The 24,417-nt window shown below is 38.8% G+C and overlaps 1 protein-coding gene across 1 annotated transcript in view; it reads left to right on the forward strand.

Annotated features, from left to right (window-relative positions):
• Positions 1-1,364: 1,364 nt before the first annotated feature.
• Positions 1,365-24,417, forward strand: part of GRM1 (glutamate metabotropic receptor 1) — a 238,017-nt gene continuing 214,964 nt past the window's right edge. Inside the window, exon 1 of the mRNA XM_018557364.1 lies at positions 1,365-2,077. Within this exon, the coding sequence (XP_018412866.1) occupies positions 1,378-2,077 (700 nt within the window). The 5' untranslated portion in view covers positions 1,365-1,377. The remainder of the gene's footprint in view (positions 2,078-24,417) is intronic.

Raw genomic sequence — 24,417 nt, forward strand, 5'->3', positions numbered from 1 at the left:
ATCCATGGTGCTACAGTCAGTGGGGTACAAGAGATCAGTGCTATCCATGGTGCTACAGTCAGCGGGGTTCAATAGATCAGTGTTATCCATGGTGCTACAGTCAGTGGGGTACAAGAGATCAGTGCTATCCATGGTGCTACAGTCAGTGGGGTACAAGAGATCAGTGCTATCCATGGTGCTACAGTCAACGGAGTGCAATAGATTAGTGCTATCCATGGTGTAATAGACTACAGTTATTTGTGGTGAAACCAGCAGGGTACAATATATCTCCATGGTGCTACAGTTAGCGGGGTTCAATAGATCCTTGGTGGTGAAAGCAGCGGGTTCAATAGATCAGTACTATCCATAGTGCTGTAATAAGCGGGGTGTATAATCAGTGTTATCCATGATGCTGAATGTAGCAGGGTGCAGTAGATCAGTACTATCCATGGTGCTAAAACCAGCGGTGTGCATAACATCAGCGTTGCCCATGGTACTAAAACCGGTGGGGTGTATGACAGCTGTATGCATGGTGGTAAAATCAGCGGGGTGCATGCCATCATCGTTATCGTGCTATAATCAGTCTATTCTTTTCATGTTCACTCCATTACTACGCCGACACAAGACACAAAGGCACAGACACAACTTTTCCTCCTATACTTTGGTTGCTTTAGTAACCATTCCTGTCATTTCGTTTGTTAAATATCTCCGTGTACAATACTGCACATGACCTAACGCTGAGCTGCATCAGCACGTAGAACGTACTGCACAACCATATCAGTGTTTTACAAAAAAATCCCTTTGCCCTATGTCAGCTAGATTGGTAGATTTGCCTATGGCACCGTCAATACATATCGCATTGGGGATTACCGTATGGTCTAAAGAGATTTGACTCCATGAAAGTTTCTTTGTATGGCAGCAGCACTTGCTTCCGAAGCTGTTCTGCATAGACAAGGTCTGACCTTGCCAAAAGGACAAGATAAACAAGTTGCATTTTTTTTTAACATAAATTGGAAAGTGGTGAGGCAGGGCTATTTTCTACCCTGCGATCCCCCTAGAGCAGAGACATGACAACCTCTTGTGATGGAGAGTGAAGTTGACATGCAACAAGATGTTGTTTATCCTGGACCAGCCATGTGCAGTGCATTCTTTTACACAGCAGAAGTATGTTTAGACGTGTAGCTTGTATAGCCGATCCACTGACATCTTCCCAGACTAGGAAATAATATCCGCTCATTCCTCCTTGTTCACAGGACACCTTCATCCACGGAAATGTGATCAGCCTACTCAATGTAAGGTTACAGGGGCGGTACCTGCAGACTCTGGACTGTGACTGAGGGATATTATTGTAAGGACTAGCATTTTCAAAGCCACTCGTTTTGCTTTCACTGGATCTGCATGGCGCCGTTTTGTCAATTATTGGATTTCTTGCCGCGTCTGCTATTGATGGTAGCATTGGATGTGTTCTGTAGTAGAAGGGCAATGTTTATTGCTGCTTCTTCTCCACGATCAGTGGCTCGGATGGATGGCGATATCATCATTGGGGCTCTATTCTCCGTTCACCACCAGCCGCAAGCAGAAAAGGTGCCAGAGAGAAAGTGCGGGGAGATCCGGGAGCAGTATGGCATCCAGAGAGTAGAAGCTATGTTTTACACTTTGGATCGAATCAACACGAATCAGAGCTTGCTGCCGAACATTACCTTGGGGACAGAAATAAGAGATTCCTGCTGGCATTCCTCTGTTGCCCTGGAGCAGAGTATTGAATTCATACGAGATTCTCTCATCTCAATTAGAGATGACAAAGATGGAATCACTAAGTGTTTAGATGCCACTCCAACTCCCCAGGGCAGATTAAAAAAGCCCATCGCAGGTGTTATTGGCCCGGGATCTAGTTCGGTGGCCATCCAAGTTCAAAACCTTCTCCAACTTTTTGACATTCCACAGATTGCATATTCGGCCACAAGCATTGACCTTAGTGATAAAACGCTGTACAAATATTTCCTGAGAGTCGTTCCTTCTGATATCCTCCAGGCCAGGGCTATGCTAGATATTGTGAAAAAGTATAACTGGACTTATGTGTCTGCCGTCCACACCGAAGGTAAGACTGAACTTAAATTGTCCAATACTCTACTTTTGACATTAAGCATTATATGATTTATTTTCAAGAACCCCCCCACCCCCAATAATTGGATGTTAATTATGTTTATCAGCTACAATCCTTGATTTTGTTTACATTGCATTAAATGTAAGCTTCTGTTATTTTATATATTATCACATTTATTTGCATATTTCAAAGAGACATCAAGTGTTGTAAGCCACAAGCTGTAGATCATTAGGGGAACACTAGCTGTAACTCATTCTTGTCCATCAGAAATTATTGTGTGCTTTTGTTAAAGATGATCACAAAGTTGGCCTCAGATACTGACCATAGGGGTGCATTGAAACTTTAATGGCTGGGCATGGAAGTAAAAATAAGAAATGGTATATGTAGGATGTCTGTAGAATATGTGGGGCTACAGGACATTATTGATTTGGGGTAGACATTGCATTATCGCATTACATGGTAAAGATAGAGTTGGCAGAGTTGATCTTGACCAAGATTCAGCCTGGTTCACTTATGTTTGTGGTTTACAGGGAGAATATTTAAAATGCAACCTCCACCCGTGGATTACAGTTTGGAGGGGAAGTATTTGGATTGGGGCATATGGAGTTTTAGATCAGATTGACCTGATAGGTTTGATATGGATTATTTTTCACTCATGTCTAGACTAGATACTACTAGTATATAGAAAACAAAAGGGAACAGAGCGCCACCTCTGTGTGTAAAATCGTTTATTAAAATAAATAAAACTAGTATATAATTACAATTACTTTGAACAACTGTTCTATGCATAGTTTTACCAGACAGTCCCCCTTCCTCTCCATTGTTGGTATTGTGACAGTGAACAATCTGTCTTGTATCTCATTAGTAACCACAATGTTACATAATAGGGTATGGGGCCTTACATTTTTTTTTATTCTACATCACTTGTACAATCCTACATTTAAAGAGTTTCCTCATCATATTAAACCAGAAGATTGCTATTTATATGTTCCAGTTTAATTGATTCAAATCATCTCTGCTAGTAAAGTTAGGATCTGCCTACAGTCATCCCTCAAGTGCTTAGTATATAAGTCAGTCTAGACATTCTCAACGTTTATGCATTACAATTATAGAGACATGAATACGCAACAGCATTGCTAAACACATGTAATCTTAACTTCTGTATCAGTTTGCAGAAATTAACCCTTTCACTGCCCTGGGCCAGTTTCCTTTTTTGAAAGTCAGGTAGCTGAGACATGTTTTTCAAATGCAGGAAGGAAATCAACATTACATCTTTAAAGTTTGTTAAATACACCACCCGTCCCCCAAACATATACTGTAATTTCTGTGAATAAGCTATGTAGTTCAGTGATAGTATTTTTGCATTTCTTCTGATACTCCTGTAAATGGTTATATTTGTTTTCAATGAAAATATTTAAAAAAATGTTTTTACCACATATTGACCTAAGATAAGCTCCAAAGGGCCATCGAATCAGAAGAAACTATGTTGAATAAAGAAAAATAATTTGTAAAGCTTGCAAAAAAATAAAAATACTAAGACATGCAAAACGTCAGATTTTTAATTACACTTTCTAGTTCTTTTCTAATTGCAATGTATGAATTTAGGTGCATGCTAGCATTTTGTTTTTCTTTTGTTTTCTTTAGATTACCACCCAATGTGCAGGTCACATTTGTACATTACAATTTAAGTTTGTTTTTTATTTTTGCTGTTTTTAAATGTTGAGAAGTATTTAAAGTAGGGCTGTTACTGATTAAAATGTTCGTGTTCGATTAATCAAGTTTTTTTCCATTGATTAATCGATTCATTTCGATTAATTATAACGTACATACAGACTTTTTGTCTAAGCAACAATGGTAATGGGGACATGGCCACACAAAGAAATTTAAAAAAAGCTAAATTTTAAAAAATTAACACGTTCAGGTTTTATTGAAAGGGGAGGGTTACAAAAAGGGAAAGGTGAATGTACCCTGGAAGCTGCTCTCTTCTGTGTCTATATGGGCCGGTTGGTTACTAAATAATCCACTCCATTTTTTTGTCATTTGAAATCCTTTTTTCTGCTCTGGCTATACACGCTTGAAGAGCAACAGGACTGAATTTTAAAAAGCATTACATAACTATTTTATATAACATAGTAACAGTAAGCAACATGGCAACAATACCTTTTTGTGCTTCTTCTGAGAACCTATTTGATATGGCTGATGCGTTCTAAGTACTTTCTCTCTGTGTACTTTTAAATCATGGCGCCTTTGTGGCTTCGTCGGCTAACGAAAGGAAGGGGGGAGGAGTCGGGTGACGTCACAGGATCTCCGACGGAACTCCCGGAAGACCCGGAAGCTGGCGGAGAGCTGAGTACCGATCAAAAATGTTTTAATCGATCAAAAAAATTAACGACGAAACTGAAAGCCGAATGCCGGCATTGGCCGTGCGCACACAGCAGAGGACACCGCGGGCACACAGGGACAGGGTAAGTGCCACTTTTGCGCAATCCCCCTCGGGATTACCGCTCTTGGTACTGAAAATTAACCCCGAGCCACACTCGGGAATACCGCCAGGGAGGTTAATAGAGGAGATGGAACTGAATGGGAAAGTTGGGCTCACAGTGGAATGGAATACAAAACAACAGTTTTAAAATGTTGACACCCCACTGCCTGAAGTTCAAGTTTGTTTACTAACCTCTGGGGATCCTTGTTGGGAATTCAAGTGAGATGTCTGTTATAGGAAATGTCTTTTTTTTTTTTAATTACTTTTTTTTAAAAACATGTAACAATTATAATTGTCTATTAAAACCTTGTTTTTATAATTTATTTGTCATTATATGTTTATGTGGCAGCCATATTTACTCATTATATATGCAAGTTCTGTTTTCCAGGGCTATCCAGTGCTTATGCTTTACTTATCCTTTTCATAATGCAAGTCCATCAAGGTTATTCACAAAAGGGTGAAGAGTTTGGAGAAGGCCGAGAAGTGAACAATCTAAGACAACATAGCTGATTTGGAAAAATTATCCAGTTCAGCTCACTTTCCAGTTCAGCTATGTTGTCCTAGATTGTTCACTTCTCCTGCCTTCTCCAGACTCTTCACCCTTTTGTGAATAACCCTGTATGAGTTGGCCAGCTCACTGAAAACAAACAAGCAGTGTGATAGCACTGAGCCACTAAGAGTTTCCTTTAATGGCTGATGTAAAAACAACTACATTTAATACGCTAACAAACATGTAAGAGCAAACATATCATAATGATGATTTCAAGCCCCACAGCTTTCAGTGCTTTCTCCTGCTGACTTCCATGCCACTACTGTCTCCTGCAGTGACATGGAGAACAGGTAGGACCAGTAAGGCCCCGGTATAGCGCGACTTTCGGGGCGACGAGTTTTTCCATAGAAAAAAAGCAAAACCGCGCAGAATCCGCCGAAAAAAGGGTCCTGCAGAAGCGACTTGCGACGCGCGACATGGAGCTAAGACAGCTCCATTGACAGCTCCATTAGCCAGCGACTTCTCGCGATATCGCGCGGCACAAATGCGCGATATCGCGGCGGAAATTGCGCGATAAGTCGCTACATGTGAATGGGGCCTAAGAGTGGCAGGAACACAGGAGATTGACACCCCCAGAAGTGTTGGTTTCCCAGTGGACTTTAGGGAAACATTTCTCAGCAACAGAGTATTTTTCAATGGAAAAGGTAAGTATTCTGTTTTTTCTATACAAGTATGTGCTTGCTTGAGGCTTTTTTCTTGTGTGACAAGGTCACATTTAAAAGTGAACACAGACAGTGCAGTTGATTTAAAGAGCCAGAGCATGTTAATTTGGCAAGGGAATGAATGTTCACTTAGCTTAGCGAATATGGTGGAAATTTATTTTGCAAAGAATACACAATCGCATTTAAGAAAGATGAAAAAAAACAGGCATTTTGCCTGCACATGATTGGATGATTGAAGTCAGTAGACCTTCCCCATATTCTCTAAGCTAAGGGGAAATTATCTTGCAAAGTGAACAGCTTATTTTATTTTAGTAAATCAACCCCAGAAACTCAAGATATGTGCTTACTAGAAACACACTATACTTTTAGGAAGTATAAAACCATTCATTTACTTTGAATTGTAATCATTATTATTCAATTGAGGGGAAACATGATTCACTAGGTGTGTCAAATTTATCAGAACACTCATTACAGTTATTAAATGAGACATTTGTGAAATGTTATATGACTTGATTGCTAAATGAATAAAACATATTTGGGTCACTCAGAAGTGTGAAGCAAATGTCAAAGTACTGCTTTTTTTTTTCATCTAGCTATCATTAATTTTCCATGTTGTATGGCATACTTAATGTAAAGATCACTATATGTGACAAGACATGGATTTCATTTTAGTTTTACAAAACTAGGACACATGATTTTAACAGAGAATGTTTTCCTGGCTGTACTTTATGTACACCATGTTATATAAATTCAAAAATATTCTTATTTATTTTACTTATTGTAAAGCTAGTTCAGTTTTATGAAACATACTGACAAGTATAAATAATAGATACAAAATACTGTAAAACAGCAATTTTATATAAGTAAAGGAAAGGTTAACTGCGAGAATTTTTTATGACTTACATCTCACAATTGCTTTTAAAGGTCTCACCCCTTTCCTGTAAGTTACAAGTGGTTACAAGAATAAGGGCATCTTACTGAAAGAGTGCAAGTTTAAAGTGAAAAAGACACCACATATTTAAGGAATTGCTGTATTTAAAGGAAACCCGTAGTGTGATAAATATGAAGGCTGCCATTGCTGACCTTCTAAAAATATTTGTTGCTTGGCTGTCTCTATTCGTTTTTTTGTTTCATTCACTGGGAACAAAGCTGTAGACTAGGAAAGTGAGAATAAATCAGATTTTACAATCTGCACACTTGTTTTTAAGTCAATGATTTACTAAAGGAAAATGGGCTGCTTACTTTGCATGGGAATGCTCCCTTAGCTTAGAGTGTGGTGAAGATTCACTTTACAAAGAATACCGTATCACCTGTTTAAAAAAATAGATTTTTTTGCTTGCACATGATTGATATAAGTCAACAGAGCGTCACCTAATTTTCCAAGCTAAGGGATAATTCCCTTGTAAAGTTCAAATTCCCTTGCAAAGTGAACAGCATATTTGCGTTTAGTAAATCAACCCTGGTGAGTTAGAAAATACTAAATCAACTGGATCAACATGACAACCTGAGAACTAGTGTTTCAGAAGAAAAAGGCATTGGCTGCTTCCATAATTCCTCAGCGTAATACACTAAATTTAATCAGGTAATACTTGGAGCTACTTTATTTGCAGTGGATGCACAGCTGCCATCCATATCCAATATCCGACATCCTGAATTATGTGTTTGTGCTCGCTGCTTCCACTACCTTCTACTCACTGACAGTAGAGATTACACATGCACAGAACTGAGAAGTTCTTCCCTATGTTCATATTTCTATTAACAAAACTCAATTGCAGCACATGTTGGTTGAAGTGTGGCCAAAGGCAGGAATTCCAACTTATATATGTGCAACCAAAAGAATTCATAGGATTTCGAAAGAGCTGGGGCACCCTTAGGCACCCTGAAGAAAGAAGTGGCCACATTGTGCTAAAAAGTAGCTGTGGATTGAAATGGTTAAATAGAACCTGAGTGTATTTACTGAGGCTGATTAGGAGAAGAGAATAAAAGAAGAGTTACTTCCATTATCCACTCATGTGAAATGTAAATTCCTGTTAACTTATTTTATTTACACATGATTTAATATTTTATTAATAAATTTACCTCATTGCATATACTGCACACACGTCACAGTCCTCATACCCAAGTAAGCCTTAATTACTGTTGCAGAAACCCATAACACATAACCGTCAACACAAAGAAAAAAACATTTCATATAATATCACATTCTCTTTCTGCGCAAAGAATATAAAGCTATAACTTTGTCTGATGTTACCTTAAAGAAGAACCTAAATATTTAAGGATGACTTAGCAACCAGGTGCTGCTCAGATAATGAAAGTGTGAATCAAGATTATGTAATGTACAGAACAACTTACAAAGTGCAGCAGTCAGGGCTATGTAATGTGCAGCACAGTTTACAGAATACAGCATTGAGAAGTACTGTATGTTAGGGATATGCTCTGTGCAAACTAGTCAGTGTAGTGCCCCCTTACATTGGTGGTCAGTGGTAAATTGCTCCTTAATGTTAGTGGTGAGTGATGAAGTGCTGATTTATGTTGGTGGCCAGTGGTCAATATAGTTCCCCCTTATGTTAATGGCCAGTGTTGTAGTAACCTCTTGCATTAGTGGTCAGTGAAATGCTTGCTTACATTAGCGATCAATGGCATGGTGCCACCCTTACAACAGTGATCAGTGGTGTAGTGCCCCCCTCATGTCAGTCATAATGATGACCCCCCACCTTTCATTGGTGGTCAGTGGTGGTGATCTTTTATGGTGCTAGTCAGTGGGAGTCAAAAGCAATTTATTTGCCTCAACATGCCAACACTGAAAATAAGTTTGGTATTGTCTTTTAGTTTGGGCACTGGGGTTTAAAAAACGTTCAGCATCACTGTCTTACGCAAGCTAGGGAAACACACACATATTCAAACATTTATACACTCACAGATTCAAACACATGTAATCACACACATATAATCATACATTCATAAGCACACACACATCAAACACTAAAAACACACTACAAGCTCATAAACCACATCACACACTCATACAAACACACCCATACATATCGAGCACATCACACACTCATAAAAAGAACACATATCACACACACTCATAAAACACACCCCCACACACACATAAAAATACACCACACACTCATAAAAACACACACTTATCATACACACTCGTATCACACACATTAAACAATATATAATAAAACACAAGCAATGAAACACACATCACATATGCATTAAAACACACACATGGCATATATCACACACACATTGAAAACACGCCCATCACACACACAAAAAAACACACACACACACACACATATCACACAACTATTAAAAACCCACACATATCCCACACTTTTTAAAAACACACATATATCACACACTCATTAAAAACACAGACATGTCACACACTCAATAAGAACACACACATATCACACACTCAATAAAAATGCACACACTCAATAAAACACACATATCACACACACTCAATAAAACACACACACTTATTCAAAAACACAGACACATATCACACACTAATAAAAGACACACAACCATTAACAATAATTAAAAGTTGATGATAATAATTAAAAAATTGCCCCCTCTCATGCTTACCTGTTTTGCAGGAAGAGGGCTGCATCCCTGGGGTCCAGAGGGGAACTCTGGGATTATCCTGGTGATCCAGTGGAGGATCAGTGTGATCTACATCTCTAGCTGATTCAGACCATACTAATCGCTCCTTCCTGTGAGTGACAGCACCACAAGGGAGTGATTAGTATAGTCTGCATCAGCAACAAATACAGATCATACTGATCCTCCACTGGACCACCACAGGATGATTTTCATTAAATATATTGCTGCTTCGGCAATATATTAAATAGGATCCAGGCACCTTCCAGGTTTAAAGATAGCCGCCAGCATCTTTAAAAACCTAATGTGACGAGGAGATGGGTGGCACACCAGAGGTCTACGCGGAGTACCCCGGGTGAGAACCTGGAGTGTGCAGGCCCTGACAACCAGCACCTAGGTTTGCGTGCCATCAGAGGGGACTCTGCGTGCCCTCAGTGACACACGTGCCATAGGTTTGCCATCGCTAGAGTCTCTGTGCTCCCCACTACTGGCTCTTCTTAGTGATGTCGGTGCCAAAACTATGCAGGTACTGTTGGGCAGGAGATCACTCTACCAAGCAACACCTTCACATCAGCTGGGTGTCACCAGGCTTGGGGAACCCAACTGGCATGACCCAGAGCATGTACCCCATGTGCCAAGGTCTAGAATGACCCATGCTTCAAGTTCTTGTATTTTGTATTGTTGGTGGTAGTTATCATTGACAGGTTGGTGGTACTATATGACAGGGACTCCTACATTTATTTACCCCTTTGCATGTATTGTGTAATAATTCTACCTTAAATTCAATAAAAGTGAGGTGTCATTATTTTCTCCATTGGTAGTCATTAATCAATGCACATGTCCCTTTTATTTCTCTTTAACTGAACCATTCCACATATATTTTGGATTCTTTGATTTTTCTTTGCACAAATCACAGAATCGTTGTGTGTGTTCTCAAACTGATAAAAAAAAATTGTATTTGTCCCTAAGTGTTTTTGAATTGTGAACAATAATATTCAACAAAATCATCATATTCATATCACACATTTGTTTAAAGTCCAGAGAAATGTTTATAAATTTGTAAATGTTGCTTCATTCAGTCTGGGATGCAGAATAGTTATACAATGTTTTTTTTAACAAGTTAAGGGATCCATAATACACATGCAGGCTTCTGAGCCCTCGTTCACACCTGACCGTTTTGTAGCGCGTTCTACGCTCGACGAACGCTCTACAAAACGGTCAAAAATATACATTGCATTGTAGTCAATGGCCTCGTTCCCACCTTGCCGTATTTCCGCCCGTCCCTAACGCCCTACAAAACGGCCCACGCCTGAAAAGGTCCAGGTACTACTTTGGGCCATTTTCTAGGGCGTTTTCCATTGGGATACAGCCAAGTAGCCTTCGGAATCGCGCGACGGTCGCGTGACTTTTTTACCGCGAATCGCGGTAAAAAAACAGCGCGACAGACGCGCATATTACAATACGCCTAGGTGTGAATGGGGCCTGAGAATATGATGACAAGAACAGTCTTTTTCCTCATTATTGACAAATACTGACAGCAACGATGTAAACAGTTATATCAGAGTAGAGCTAACAGGACATGATTTTTCAAACCCTATGGTAAATCGACACTCTTGATGTTGGTATTGATGTGGTACAAAGGGGCAGGGAGGTATTTCAGGGGTTATCAGGTGGGACAGTACAGTACGCTTTGAATTATAGCACATAATCGGTGGTTCATGCAGAAGGCCTTCTATTTCTTTGAATATGTCTAGGTGGTTAGAGTTCCTAGTCTCCAGTTTGGTTGTCATCAGTAAGAATAGGAAAATAACCCTAATCAAATGAAACCTTTGAAAAGTCCTACCTAACTGGCACAAGACAACTGGCATTCCATATGCATTCATCAGACAGTTCATAGGTATACATTACCCATTGGCTTGTCACTCTTAGTAAATAGGACAATTTGGATTATGTCTGCTTCAGTAAGCCAGGTTTCTCAATTCTAACTAGAGATCTAGGTGAAAGTGTACCACATTTTAGATCAGTATAAGCCTTGCTTTTATCTTGTCGATTTTTAACAGTCTTAGCAAATTATAATATTAGAGGCGCTGGACTTTGTGGGAGTTGTATGTCAGCAATATGTAGTTGTGTGAGCATTTGTCTGGCATGTAATAGTTCAGTTGGTGATGCTTGTAAAGTTGCATGTCTAATCACTATGTATAATTTCCGAGATTTCCCTGTAAGATTTGCCGTCTGAGAAGTTTCTTTAAGGCTTCAGTTGAATCTTCGAACCTCTCAATTTGCCTGGGGGTAATAAGCTGAGGATTTCCTATGCACAATATTTTGTTTCTCAGGTAGGATTCAAACTCAGATGAAACAAATTGTGGTCAATTCTTGGACACTAATACCTTCCCTGCTGAAGACTGTGACAAGTTTTTGGAACACTGCTAAATGTATCTTTCAAATGTGTCCATTTGCTTTGTATTGCTTTGCAGTTTGTACCTTAATGGGCATGCAAGACAAGCTTATTCTAGTAATTTTTTAAATTTCTTGGGAAACAGCTTGTCTTACAGAGTAGTGTAAGCGTCTCAATTTCTGACACTTGTTTAACATCTGATCATACATTTTTTTGCAACCATGTTTACTTTAGGCACCAAGAAGTTCTTAAAGTGTCATAGAACTCACTTTTTCTTTCTATGCATTTAAAAATATATAATAAACCAGAGGAATACACATTTTTTATTTTCATGCACCCATATTTTTAAAATACCTGGTGCCCTCTGGCTCCCCTCTAGTGTGTGGCTATAGTGTCCCAAATGACCGTCAAGCTGTTCTGTTGCCACTCTCACTAAGCATGCTCCCACTTTCCTCACATACAAGTTTGCTTTTGCTTTACCCTGTACAATTGAGAAGTTTTAAAGTGTTGTTATGAATACTGTAGAGTCGAGGACAGTGTCAGCACCAATTCAGAGATGATTTCAGGATCTACAGCCGAGTGATACACAAATAGGCTACAGTTTTGTTAATAGTTAAGGTACTTGAATGTATTTTTAAGATTTAGTGTCACTTTAAGTAAGTGAATAGTTTGAATAAAGTCGGTTTATATCTTTTTGATACACAAAAAAACATTTGTTGTGTTCATAAATTTGGACTTGTTTTGGTAACTGCTTTAAAATATACATTACAAACCTGGATGGGATAAGTGAGGGTTTCAGTAACATGATCTCTTTGTAAGGAATTGAATACATCCACAATTATATGGCAGCCAAAACCCTCACAGTGGGTTCTGCTTTAAGCTTTAGAATCATACATTATGCGTCTGGTGATGGTATGGGTTGTTATAAATACTGTTTTAGCAATGTGAATGTTATCTTAAACTGGTGAATAAATTGTAGCTGCGTTCACTTCAAACATTCAGTCATGTACAAACAAAAATATATATTTTTTTTCATTTCGCCTGCACATGATTGTGTATTTAGAATGGGAATGGCTTTACCTTTTACTAAGCCAAGTTAACATTAATGTGTTAGTTTTATCCACACATTAATTAAATCAAGTTCACCTTCAGGTTGAGCATACCCCTCCCCCCACTGGAGCACACCCACGCCCACATATTCCTGTTTGATGAAAATGTTTGGAGCAGTCTTCGATCAATTATGTGAAGTTCTGGGTCTTTCTCTTTGCCCTGTGGTGGTGTTGGGTGGTCCTGAGGATGGTAATGCAGAGGATGGTGCCACATAGTAATGTGGGCACTGTTCTTTGCATCATTTTCCTGTGAGCCCACAGTGGCTACATGACATGCCCCCAAAGAGAACAGCAACTGGGATGGATAGAGAATGCAGAGTGCAGCACTGGAGGATGGAGAAGATAAACACTGGGTTTTTTTTTTTAAATGGTGGGAGAGAAGCGTTTTTTGAAAAAAATATGTTTGTGGAGTGGGCTTTAAACTGATACAGCAATCAGCAAAGGATAGTAGTGCGTTCTACCATTATCCTGCTAAATGTGCCATCAGCAAAGATTTAGGGATCTTATAATATCATGTCTGTGTGTGCCCTTTAGATGTATCTGCAATCCAATAAAGCAGAGTGCAAGCTCTTTTGATCATTGTTGATGCAAGCTGTACATCACTAAGCACAGCTTGAATCTCTGTTCTCTGCTTGAAACCCTAATGACATGTTGACAGTCTGGTTTGGAATCATATGAAACGGAGATGCAGATGTTCACTTTCTCAGCACGCCTGCCTGATATCCTGTGAAAATGGGAAGCTGCTTTATATTTATTGTCATCAGACTGTTGCTAAAACATTCCTTAACTGTGTTTTGTTAATCTCAGCAAGAATCATTGAACAGACTGAACTTGTTTTTTTGTGTGCGCTTGAAAATATTTTTATTATACCAATATAATGTGTGTGTGTATGTATATGTATATATATATATATATAGTACTATACTGTACAGTACAGTACAGTACTATACTGTACTACACAGTAATATACTGTGTGTGTGTGTATATATACAGTATATATGGAAAATATAATATACTGTATAATGGAAAATTGTAATACTCACCTTTCAGTAATTTTCCTTTCCTGGTGCATCTTCATGGCAGCAAACAAAGGGTTAATGCTCCACCCTCTATACCCCATAGGATCGGCCCTCTATATGTTTCTGAGCCCCACCACCTGCACTCATTCTAGTAAAAATCACGAGCCATGAAGGGTGGAGCATTTGTGTGCTGCCATGAAGATGCACCAGGAAAGGAAAATTACTGAAAGGTGAGTAATACCATTTTCCGTTTTCCGATGTAGCAATCATAACAAGAGGACATTTTGTAGAATAGATAGTTTAATGATAAGAGACACAATCAGTTGGAAAACCCCGCGGCAAAAATCTTCTAGCCGAAGGAAACGGTAGTTAAGGCTGCTGGGTCGACTCTGTAGTGGTTGATAAATGTGTGCCTCCAAGACCACATGGCTGCCTTGCAAATAGTTGCGGTTGACACTTTTGAATACACTGCCCAGGAAGTTGCTACCCCTCGTGTAGAGTGTGCCAGTATCCTTATGAGGGGGTGGAAAGCCTTGAATGGAGTATGCCTTTTTAATGGCCTTGACAAGCCAGGAAGCTATTACTCTGATAGGGGCCGGGTGGCCCTTACTAGGACCTCTAGGGAGAATGAAGAGTGGGCTTGAAGTTCTAATGTGCTCTGTGGCTGCCATATATATTCTCAAGGTGTCCGCCACATCCAATGGGTGTGGCTGTCTAGATTCTTCTTGTAGAGAAGGCAGAGTGATTTCCTGATTCAAGTGCAAAGATGTGGTGACTTTGGGTAAGAAGGATGCATTCGGTCTCAGAACCACCCTGTCTGGGTAAAATTTTCAGTATGGACTGCCAATGCATGAAGTTCAGAGACATGTTTTGCCGAGGTGATGGCTATGAAAAGGACGGTCTTTAAAGTTAGGTTCCAGGGGGTCGAAATCTGAAGAAGGAGAGAAGGGGTAGAAGATAGGGATTTCAACAATATCGAAAGGTCTCATTGTGGAAAAAGTTGTTTTCTGGGGGGGCCACAAGTTAAGGCAAGCTTTCAAGAACCGTGCCACCATGGGGTGAAGAGACCATCTTGTGTTGGTCAAGGCAGAGATAGCTGAGATATGGACCTTTAGGGTGTTCCAGCTTAGACCACTGTCTAACCCTGATTGTAGAAAATCCAAGACATCATGTACCCCAGGTTTGGTGGGAATAAAGTATTTAACCTCTTCTGCATAAATAAACTGTTCACAGACTTTTGTAAGTGGAGTTAGTAGAGAGTTTCTTGGCTTTAACCACTTGCTGACCGTGGTGTTTATACCCCCTTCCGGTCCAGGCCATTTTTCAGTATTCAGCGCTGCAGTACTTTGACTGACATTTATTACGTCATGCAACGCTGTACTGAAATGAATTGTATACCATTGGGGACAGATAGAGCTTTCTTTTGGTGGTATTTAATCACCACTACGGGTTTTTTTTTTTTTTACTATATAATAAAAAAGTACCGAAAATTATGATAAAAAAACTGTTATCCCTACGTTATGTTATAAAACATTTATTATTACCCAATTTTTTGGTAAAATATAAAACACGGGGTCACATCAGGTAAATAGACACCAAACATGTCAAGCTTTAAAATTGCGCGCACCCGCTACATCGCAAAAAAACTACCATACGCAAAATTGAACACAGCCGACGCTGTAAAAGCTTTTACCGCTCATAAGTTTAGTGTTATCAGTGATTAATGGCCCTAGAATTATTGCTCTCACTCCGACGTTCGAGGCGATATGTAACATGTGCGGCGCAATGGATGTAATCGTCGTTTTCGCAAATAGGCGGACTGGACGCATGTTTGCGTGTGCATGTGGGGGCGGGGGACTTTAATTTTTTCTGTAACTTTAATTTTTTTATACCTTCTTCTTTTTTTTCACTGAACTTTTTTGCTATCACATAGGGAGCGCACACCCGCACACATATTACAAGCGATCGGGCGTCTCTACAGACGCCCGAACGCTTGTATGTAAACAGCCATCGCTGGCTGTTTACATTCAAAGCCGATTTCCCGCTCGTGCCTACTGCCTAGCTGCGGGCACAAGCGGGACGTCTAAAGACGCCCACCCGCTCTCAAGAAGCCGCTGTCCGGCCGTTTAATTACAACGACCGGACAGCAGGTGGTTAAGGAGCATGTCAACTAGAAAGTCACTCGGACTCCATGGGGAGAGTCACATATCTTGCGATGACCGCTGCATCCACTAGTGGAGGATTCAGCAAACTTGAAATCTCTTCCTCATTTACGGGATAAAGGTTTGACAGCTTATTAGTCAAGGAGGAATTTCTCTCTGGCTTTCGCCTTTTATCAAACAGAATGTCCTTGATTTCCTGCATAAAGGGAAAGTTATTGGAGACCCTCTTGAGGAGAGGAAAATATTTGTGAATCTTTGCAGGCTCTACTACTGGATCATTCCATTCAATATCCTCTGCAGCAACTGTCCTTCACAGCAACCAGTAACTGTGGGTAAATCTGTAGTGACCTATAAGGCTGTCTTCATCCAATGCTCATAGTTCCAAAGAATGTGTATACAAATAAGTAAAAAAGAAAAGCAGTGAATCTAATAATTTTAGCAGCCCAAAAAGGTGCTTACCTGAAATGAATGCTGGGACAAACACCATATGATGTATCACAGCTTTAAAGCTTACTGTAGTGAGAACAGTGCAGTGACAGAAGAAAATGATGGGATATATCCCATCATTTTCTTCTGTCACTGTACTTTTACTGTTTTGTGTGGTCCAAAATGAGATCATCCTCCAAATTTGATCTGTAGATATAGAAGAGCCCATTCAGACCCTGGCATCCTGGTGTGTTTTTTTAAGCGTTAGCGCTCATTGCTTTAGGGCAGCCCATTCAAATGAATGGACTAACAATGCACCAAAATATCCAGTTAAAATGGACATGCAGCATTTTTGGCAACACAGCATGCCATAACAGATAGTAAAATATAATTATGCATTGTGGTGTATTGCAATGTATGTGTACAGGAGCTGCATTTCCTTAGTGCATTAGAGCACCATTCAAAATAATGGCTCTACAATATGCTAATGCATGTGATGTGTGTTCAGGTAAGGCGCGCCTTACAGAGTGCATTACAGTGGCACACTGCACTGAAAAGATGTGATTGTGCCCTCACTATATCTATATGGTTCTCTGGGTGTCCACAACCAGTCCCTCCATTAGACAGAAAGTTGCTGCACTGATATGCAACAGATAATAAAAAGAATTAAGTTTTTTTTAAAGGAAAGAAACAATATAGTTGTTTATTCTATGCAGCGCTTTAGCAAAAAAAAATATTGTTTTTATCTAGTTAGAGTGTAGATCTAATTTATATAACATAATTGAACAGACGCTATCCCAATGCCTAATATGAGTGATTAGTTCAATTGACTCAGCTTATATGACTCATAATATACAGTATAATACACACATATTACTCAGCCTGCTAATTTTTGTAACTGATCTGATATACTTTAAAGCATTATTAATCTGAAGCTTAATGAAAAGTTGTTTTAGTTACCCACATAACCCATTTGTGTGAAAAAAACAGTACGCACTAAACTCTGCAAGAGTAATCATTATAACAAGCCCTGGAGAGGGAAAAGCAGGAGAAATGTATGTGTAGTAAATATTATTTGTGTAATTAGATTAAATTTGTGTAACAACCAATCATACTGTGGCATTCTCCTGTCAGAAGATCTTGAGAATTGATTCACTTCCCCCATTGTCTGTGCTTTTATGGGGGCAGCATTGGGCTTCCAGAACAAAATACATGACGAAGGAAGAGGGAAAATAATCATTCTCTCATGGAAAAATTAGTCTTCTGTCACCATGGATAGTCTGTTACACCTTTAAAATCGCTACATTATAGAATGCATTTAAACAAAACAGTGATTACATGTTATGTATTTACTAGCAACATACTTTGGACAAAGCCCCAAGCAAAGGCATGTATATTGGATTACCAAACAGAATTGAAGTATCAATATTACAAAAAAGAAAATGTATTGCATTCTACAGAAAAAAATAATAATCTAAAAGAAAGCAGTGGATTGAAACACATTTTCTATTTTTCGTAATGTTAATATCTAAATTATTTTTGGAAATCCAGTATACATCACTGTGTTTGGGGCTTTATTCAAGGTAGAGTGATATATTTTTAGGGTGGGTCAATTGCAATCGTCCTTGGATGACCTTATTTACTTATTTATTATTTACTTTGTAGTTTTGATGATTTGGCCCAGAATCAGAATATATATACACACACTCTGTATTTACTACCTGGCAGATAAAAAAAAAAATTAAAACATCTTTTTATTATACATATTAAAAGATGCTAAAAACATACCCACATTTTCCAGAAGTCATACAGACCTTTCCCCTTATCTTTAAATTTATAAATACACTATTATATTATATTTGACCCATCATGTAATATAAGTTACATATAATAAGTTACAACAATATTAAAATATAATGTAACAATGTTTCATAGAATTATTCTTTTACCAGCACATGTTGGATGATCTGTCCTGCTGACTGTGTCTAGCACAGCTGTCGGTGATGTAGCCAGAAGGCAGATGTTTAACATAACAAGTGCAGGGAAAATATAAAAAACACAGTATGCATCAGCTGTGCCCTTTGTACCCACGCAGAATACCTAATGTGTGATCTGACTCTGGTTCATTTCAATTGGTTGGTGAACTGTAGTTACGCTTTAGTAATTCAGACCATGGTGTGAACTGGTGAATTTGCTGGGCACAAATGTAACATATAAAATGTATTAAAACGGTATGGAAAAGAAAAAAAACGTGCTTATTACCAGCGATGATAAAATCATATTGTGCAAGCTTTAGAACATTAAGCACAAATGATTTACACAGATTAAAGTTTGGAGAGATGCTGGTGAAATTAGCTGCTGCTTTTAGCCCTTTCAATTCCAAGGCATTTTTTTTGCACATGCTATAATCCACATTTCAGGCCTGAAAGCAGAGACCCTTGTAGAACAAAATGGTGGCAGTTCTTTTTTTTTTTAATTGCATAATATTAGCACAACTCTTTATAAAGCCCAAAATGTCTGTAAAAATACACTCATGTTTAATTTTAGTGTTCATAAATTCAACACAATACCATTTTGTTTGTTATAAAATATACAAAAATTATGGTAAGCTGGGTAGATAGATACCCAACATGCCAAGCTTAAAACTTGCAATGAAATGGCAACAAAATATGGTACCCTAAATTGTCCATAGTCAATTTCATTTTGAATTAAATAAATACAAGAAAAGCATAGCAGAACAATAAGACAGGAGGCCATTAAGCATCGTTTTCTTCAATAACAATCACAATAATGTCCACTTTCAAGTTTCTTAGAATCCTGGAAAATGTCTATCCTATTTTGTTTGCAGCATGATGTGCTGTGGGAAAAGAAAACAAGCCATTGAAAACCAGTAAGCTGACACAGCTGCCACCATCTCTGCAGCTGTTGGGAAATGCTTGTGTATCTAAAGCACCTGGGGAAACTGTGTGGACAGCAAAATAAAAAGGAATTCAAGTGTAGGAGCTTGGGAAAACTTTCCTAACCCACTAAACAAGCAAACAGTTTTAATGTATTTGTTTTGTTGTAGCTTCTACTGTCTATAATATCTAGAAATAATTTGTAGTATTGGCATACACTTTAAAGCTGAAGTTTTGTCTTTTTTGGGGGGTTTGGGGGGGGGGGGGGCACCTCCAAACACTATAGTGATCTCGTGTGTTCATTGCACTCTTCTGGTTGCCTCTTCCCTGGTTGCACTATACCATGTTGTCTCTTCTGAACTTAGGCATCTTTAGAGTTTTGGATCTGAAGCTACGGCAGCTCACTCACAGTCCAAGTCCTTCTGCACTTCGGCTCAGCCGAACATGTAGAGCATGTTCGGCTGACCGAAGTGCAGCTGATTTCAGCCATTGTACAGCTGAAATCAGCCGTACTGAGCCATAGTGAATAGCTGAACATTGTTCGGCTCACTTCACTACAGCTCGGTTAATCACTTGGCTGCCTACCTTGTAAGTGTCACACTTAGTGACAGCGACATACTTTAAACATCACTGTCATGAGGGGGTTAAATAAATAAATTAACCCTTTTATGGTGCAAACCAAATCTGCAGCTCAGCTTGTAATGGGGGTAATTTTTATACTACTGATAGTATAAAAATATATTTAAATATATCATTTTTAAGTGTTACATTTATTTTTATTTTTTTACACTTTATTTTTTTTATACTTTTCACTATTTAAAAAAACATTGTTTACATTTTTATTTTATTTATTTAATTATATCAAGCAGTCATTGTAAATGAATCTCACTATTACTGCTTGATAATTAATTAATTTGTGGTTATTAGGCTGCTTCAAACTTAAGAACAGCCAATAATATCCTTAGTGACACTAATCCTGAAATGATCTGATCCTGAAATGCTGCAGGATCAGATGTCACTAAAGGTTTTCTGATCGTTCCAACAACATCAGAAACTTACAACATTCCTTCAGCAATAGAAACATGTATCTAAATGTTTCTATTGGTGAAAGTTTAGGGGAAAAAAGCCGGTATACATCGGGATTTTCCGATCTATACCAGCTGTCAGTGATGGCTAGAGCTGCAAATGCGGCTCTGCTCTCACTGTCAGACATCCGATTCCTGGAAGGGATCAGGTGTCTGAAAAAGCTTAACTCTTTCATTAATGGATGCCTCATTACTGAGGCATCCATTAATGAACGGTAACCGCTGATTCTCAGGGGTTACCAGCCTTTCAGAGCCCTAAATACCTGATCACATACAGTGCACATGAGCAGTCATTTGGGCACCTTGTGGCAGGATGTACAGTGTATGTCTCCCATCACAAAGGGTTTCATTAATGTGAAAGTGCCCACGGGTGGGTTACATCAAATAATTTATTCTGTGTAACCATGTAGTCTGAGAAATTGTAAGCTAATGAGAGGAAGCTCAGCCTGTCTCTGTTTGTCCCCCTGCTTTTACTTTCAAACTGCTAAGTGTAGCCTGGAATCTGCATAAAGACCTTTATCAAAGAAATATCTAAACGGTAAGAAAAATCTTTTCATGTATGCAGTGTGAATGGGAACACATAAACACATGGGATTGGGGGGAAGGGGGTCTCAAATATGACTGCAAAATGGATAATTCACTTTAAACGTGAATGGTGATGAAGGAATGTTTTCTGAATTCTGGCAGATATGTAAAATTCACATGGAAGGTAAACTGAGTGAACTTTCTGAATCAAGCGCTGACCTGTAATTGCTCTTTAAACGATCAAACAACTGGGTAAAAATTGAATGTGTGTATGGGTAGCAGTAGGGTACTAGTATACAAATTGCCACATCAATTCCAGGACTGAAAGATAGAAAGTTAATAGAAAAATGTGTAAGCACATTTTTGAAGATCTGTGTTTTGGTATTCTGTGTTTGGGAATTGCAGTGTGCTTGCTGATTTTCCAATCATTATATATTATTTTGGTGTGTTGGACTTTATGTTCTTAAAATTCTGTTTTTTTTTCACTATACTTCAAACAGCCGCTAAGCCTCTTTATAGGCATTACATTCTCTTACAATTATGGCTTTTATGTGAAGTTCTGTGAGATATAAATCAAAGTCTAGGTGATGTATGCCTTGCTGCAAATAACAATATGAATCTGTTATCTATCCCTCATGCCTCAATATCAGATGAAAACAAAAAAATGTTCTTCTTTGTTTCTGTGTAGGTTTTCTTTTAGTAACCTAATTCTGGTTACTGGAAAATGTGGATTTCAAACAAATGCATTCTGATACTGAGCAACTTCAAATGTGTATACAACAGATAACAGAGGTACAGAGGAATCTCATTAACATCTTTACACATTCCCATGGCAAAACATTAGCAATATACATTAAGTTTAAACAAAAAAGGGTACAAAGTCAGCTTACCTGAGTTCATTTGTAACATTTATGAGTAACAAGAGAGAAAAATAACAGGAGTGTATATATATATACTGTGTATATATATATATAATCTATTCTTGCATAAAAACATATCTTTTTAATAAATACAGATACAGAATACAGATTTAGAATCTGTAGAGAAAAAAAGGGTGGTGATACACAAATCAAGCCAGATTGATCCGGTTTTATTACATTTTTTGGGACAAATTACCCTGATTTAAAAGACCTGATTTAAAGATACACTGTCAGCTTGTCCATGCAGGCGAAGTGACAGTGGCTCTGCAAAATGCTCCTTCAACCCTCATACTCACCTTACCAGTGCTCCCCTACCACTCCTTTCTCTTCCACAGCTGTTGTGGTTTTACATGTGGGTTCTTTTAATTTTGAATTAAGGCTTTGGATGTTCCAAGATGCAACTTTAAACTGTATCATGGTGGTATTATTTTAAGTATGACTTCGACCACTAGCATTTGACACATCTGGAAATTGAAGTGGGGAGAGGAGAGACCGTCACACTCAACACATACACCCAACTGAACATAAACATAAAAAAGCTTAACAGTTTGTAAATAACTCCATACCATCCCCTGCCCAACACTGGAAGCAATTGGAGTGGGCCTAACCCCTTAACAATAACCAATGGCCTTTGTGAAATGATCAACATGACAGAGGTGTGGGATAAATAAAACAATCAGTTTCATAAGGCACCTGTAGTGTTAGTTAACATGCTGCTACAGAAATATGTAGTAATAAGAAGAACTCTTGGTATATAGTGACAAAGAAGTCTCCTCAGCCTGGGTTGTTGCAACCTGGAAAGAATATTTGTGGTAAGGTGTCTAGCTAGTGGAAGATCTCTGCTGCTGCAGTAAATAAATGTGTCTTACCCTCCCATTTAAATGTGTAGTTTAGTTGGGAATAGCATTGGGTACAGGACATTTTCTTCTGGCAAATGGCTTTTCTGGCTTATTAAACTTAGCTCTGGCTCTCCTAGTATTTGCAGAGAAGTCCAGATAAATAGACAGTGTTGCTTCGCTGAATTGTAGCAGTGCCTGCTCTCTAGCCTTTTTCAGGATAGGGTCTCTGTCCCTGTAGTTATGAAGTTTAAGGATCATAGGCCTTGGAGCAGAACCCAGAGGTGGACGTTGGGTCAGAATTCTGTAAGCTCAATCCAACACAAAGCTAGTAGAAAAGGAGCTAATTGAAATGATCTAGTTTTCAATAAACATCACAGGATTAGAGCCTTCATTTTTTTGAGGGAGGCATATCATTCTAATGTTATTGCACTGAAGGCGATTCTACAAGTTTTCGGCTCTGGCTTCTGCTGTAGCAATTTTATGCTCCAGATGTGTCAGTCTATTAGATTGCTGTTAAAAAAGTATCCTTTAAATCGCTAAGCCCCTATTCACACCTGAGCGTAGCAGGAATGTGTGTCACAGTGACGGGCGTTCGCAGGCATTTGTTTCCCCAGTTTGGCATGCATCCCTATTGATTTCAGTGGGATTCTGGACACGTGCCAAATGCAGGAAAGTAGTGCATGTAGTAATGGCAATGCAAGCGCATTCCGCATTTGTGCACATTTCATGAACACGCATCAAGGTGCGCACTTTTGTGTGTGTTTGACACGGGTTCACAATACACTCAGGTGTAAATGGGTGTTAACTCTCCTTTCCCCTCTGTAGTACATTCTTCCATGTACTGTGTATACTGTCTTGGAAAGCCATTTTAATCTCATCTACTTTGCTCATTAGAGATGAATGGCATGTTGGTATATCTTTTAGGGTTTTCTGAAGTCTCAGGATTTAAGAGCTGTCCTATAGTATTAGGTGTGGTAGAAGTAGTAGGTGACGGGGTGGGGGGAGTGGAGCTAAGCCTGTGTTACAGTGGTGACCCCTCACGTAGTGCAGGATCAGCATGTACCTGTACAGAATGGTAGCACCTGGATGAGATGGAGAAGTCTGGGGTCCCTGGACTGGTGTCGCTCAGCACCTTAGTGTTCCTACTGAAGTAAAAGATTTGCTGCCGCACTTTTCTAGATTTGGGCCTGCGGGTTTCACATGGTTGATCTGTTGGTCCTGTAGTGGCCATGTTTCCCAATTCACCTCCTCTGACTTTAAACTATTTTAAATATTCCTAACATGAAAGAAAAGTTTTTTCAACAAGCTACCACTGGCATCAGTAGCTGCAGACACTGTGGAGCAATTAGTTTCCAACAAAAGATGGCAGCTAGCCCGAATTCTGATCTTTGATATAAAACGCCACTGTCTCTGTTGTGATCTTTAAGGATACATTGCTTCACAGGGGCTATAAGTGCAGAGGTCAGTGAAGGCTTTTTAAAAGTTTATTTACAGTTTGTTGATAATATGGAAATAATTTGCTATGTATATTAAATTGGTGGATTTACTGACTTATGAAAACCCTGTCTGAAGTTTGTTGCTGAATGTTTGAAAAGTGGTCAAAGAATGTTAGCAAAAAGTAAAACTAAACATGTGTGATATT

The sequence above is a fragment of the Nanorana parkeri genome, unplaced genomic scaffold, assembly GCF_000935625.1.
Source record: "Nanorana parkeri isolate BGI_ZX_2015 unplaced genomic scaffold, ASM93562v1 scaffold281, whole genome shotgun sequence".
NCBI classification, from domain to species: Eukaryota; Metazoa; Chordata; class Amphibia; order Anura; family Dicroglossidae; genus Nanorana; species Nanorana parkeri.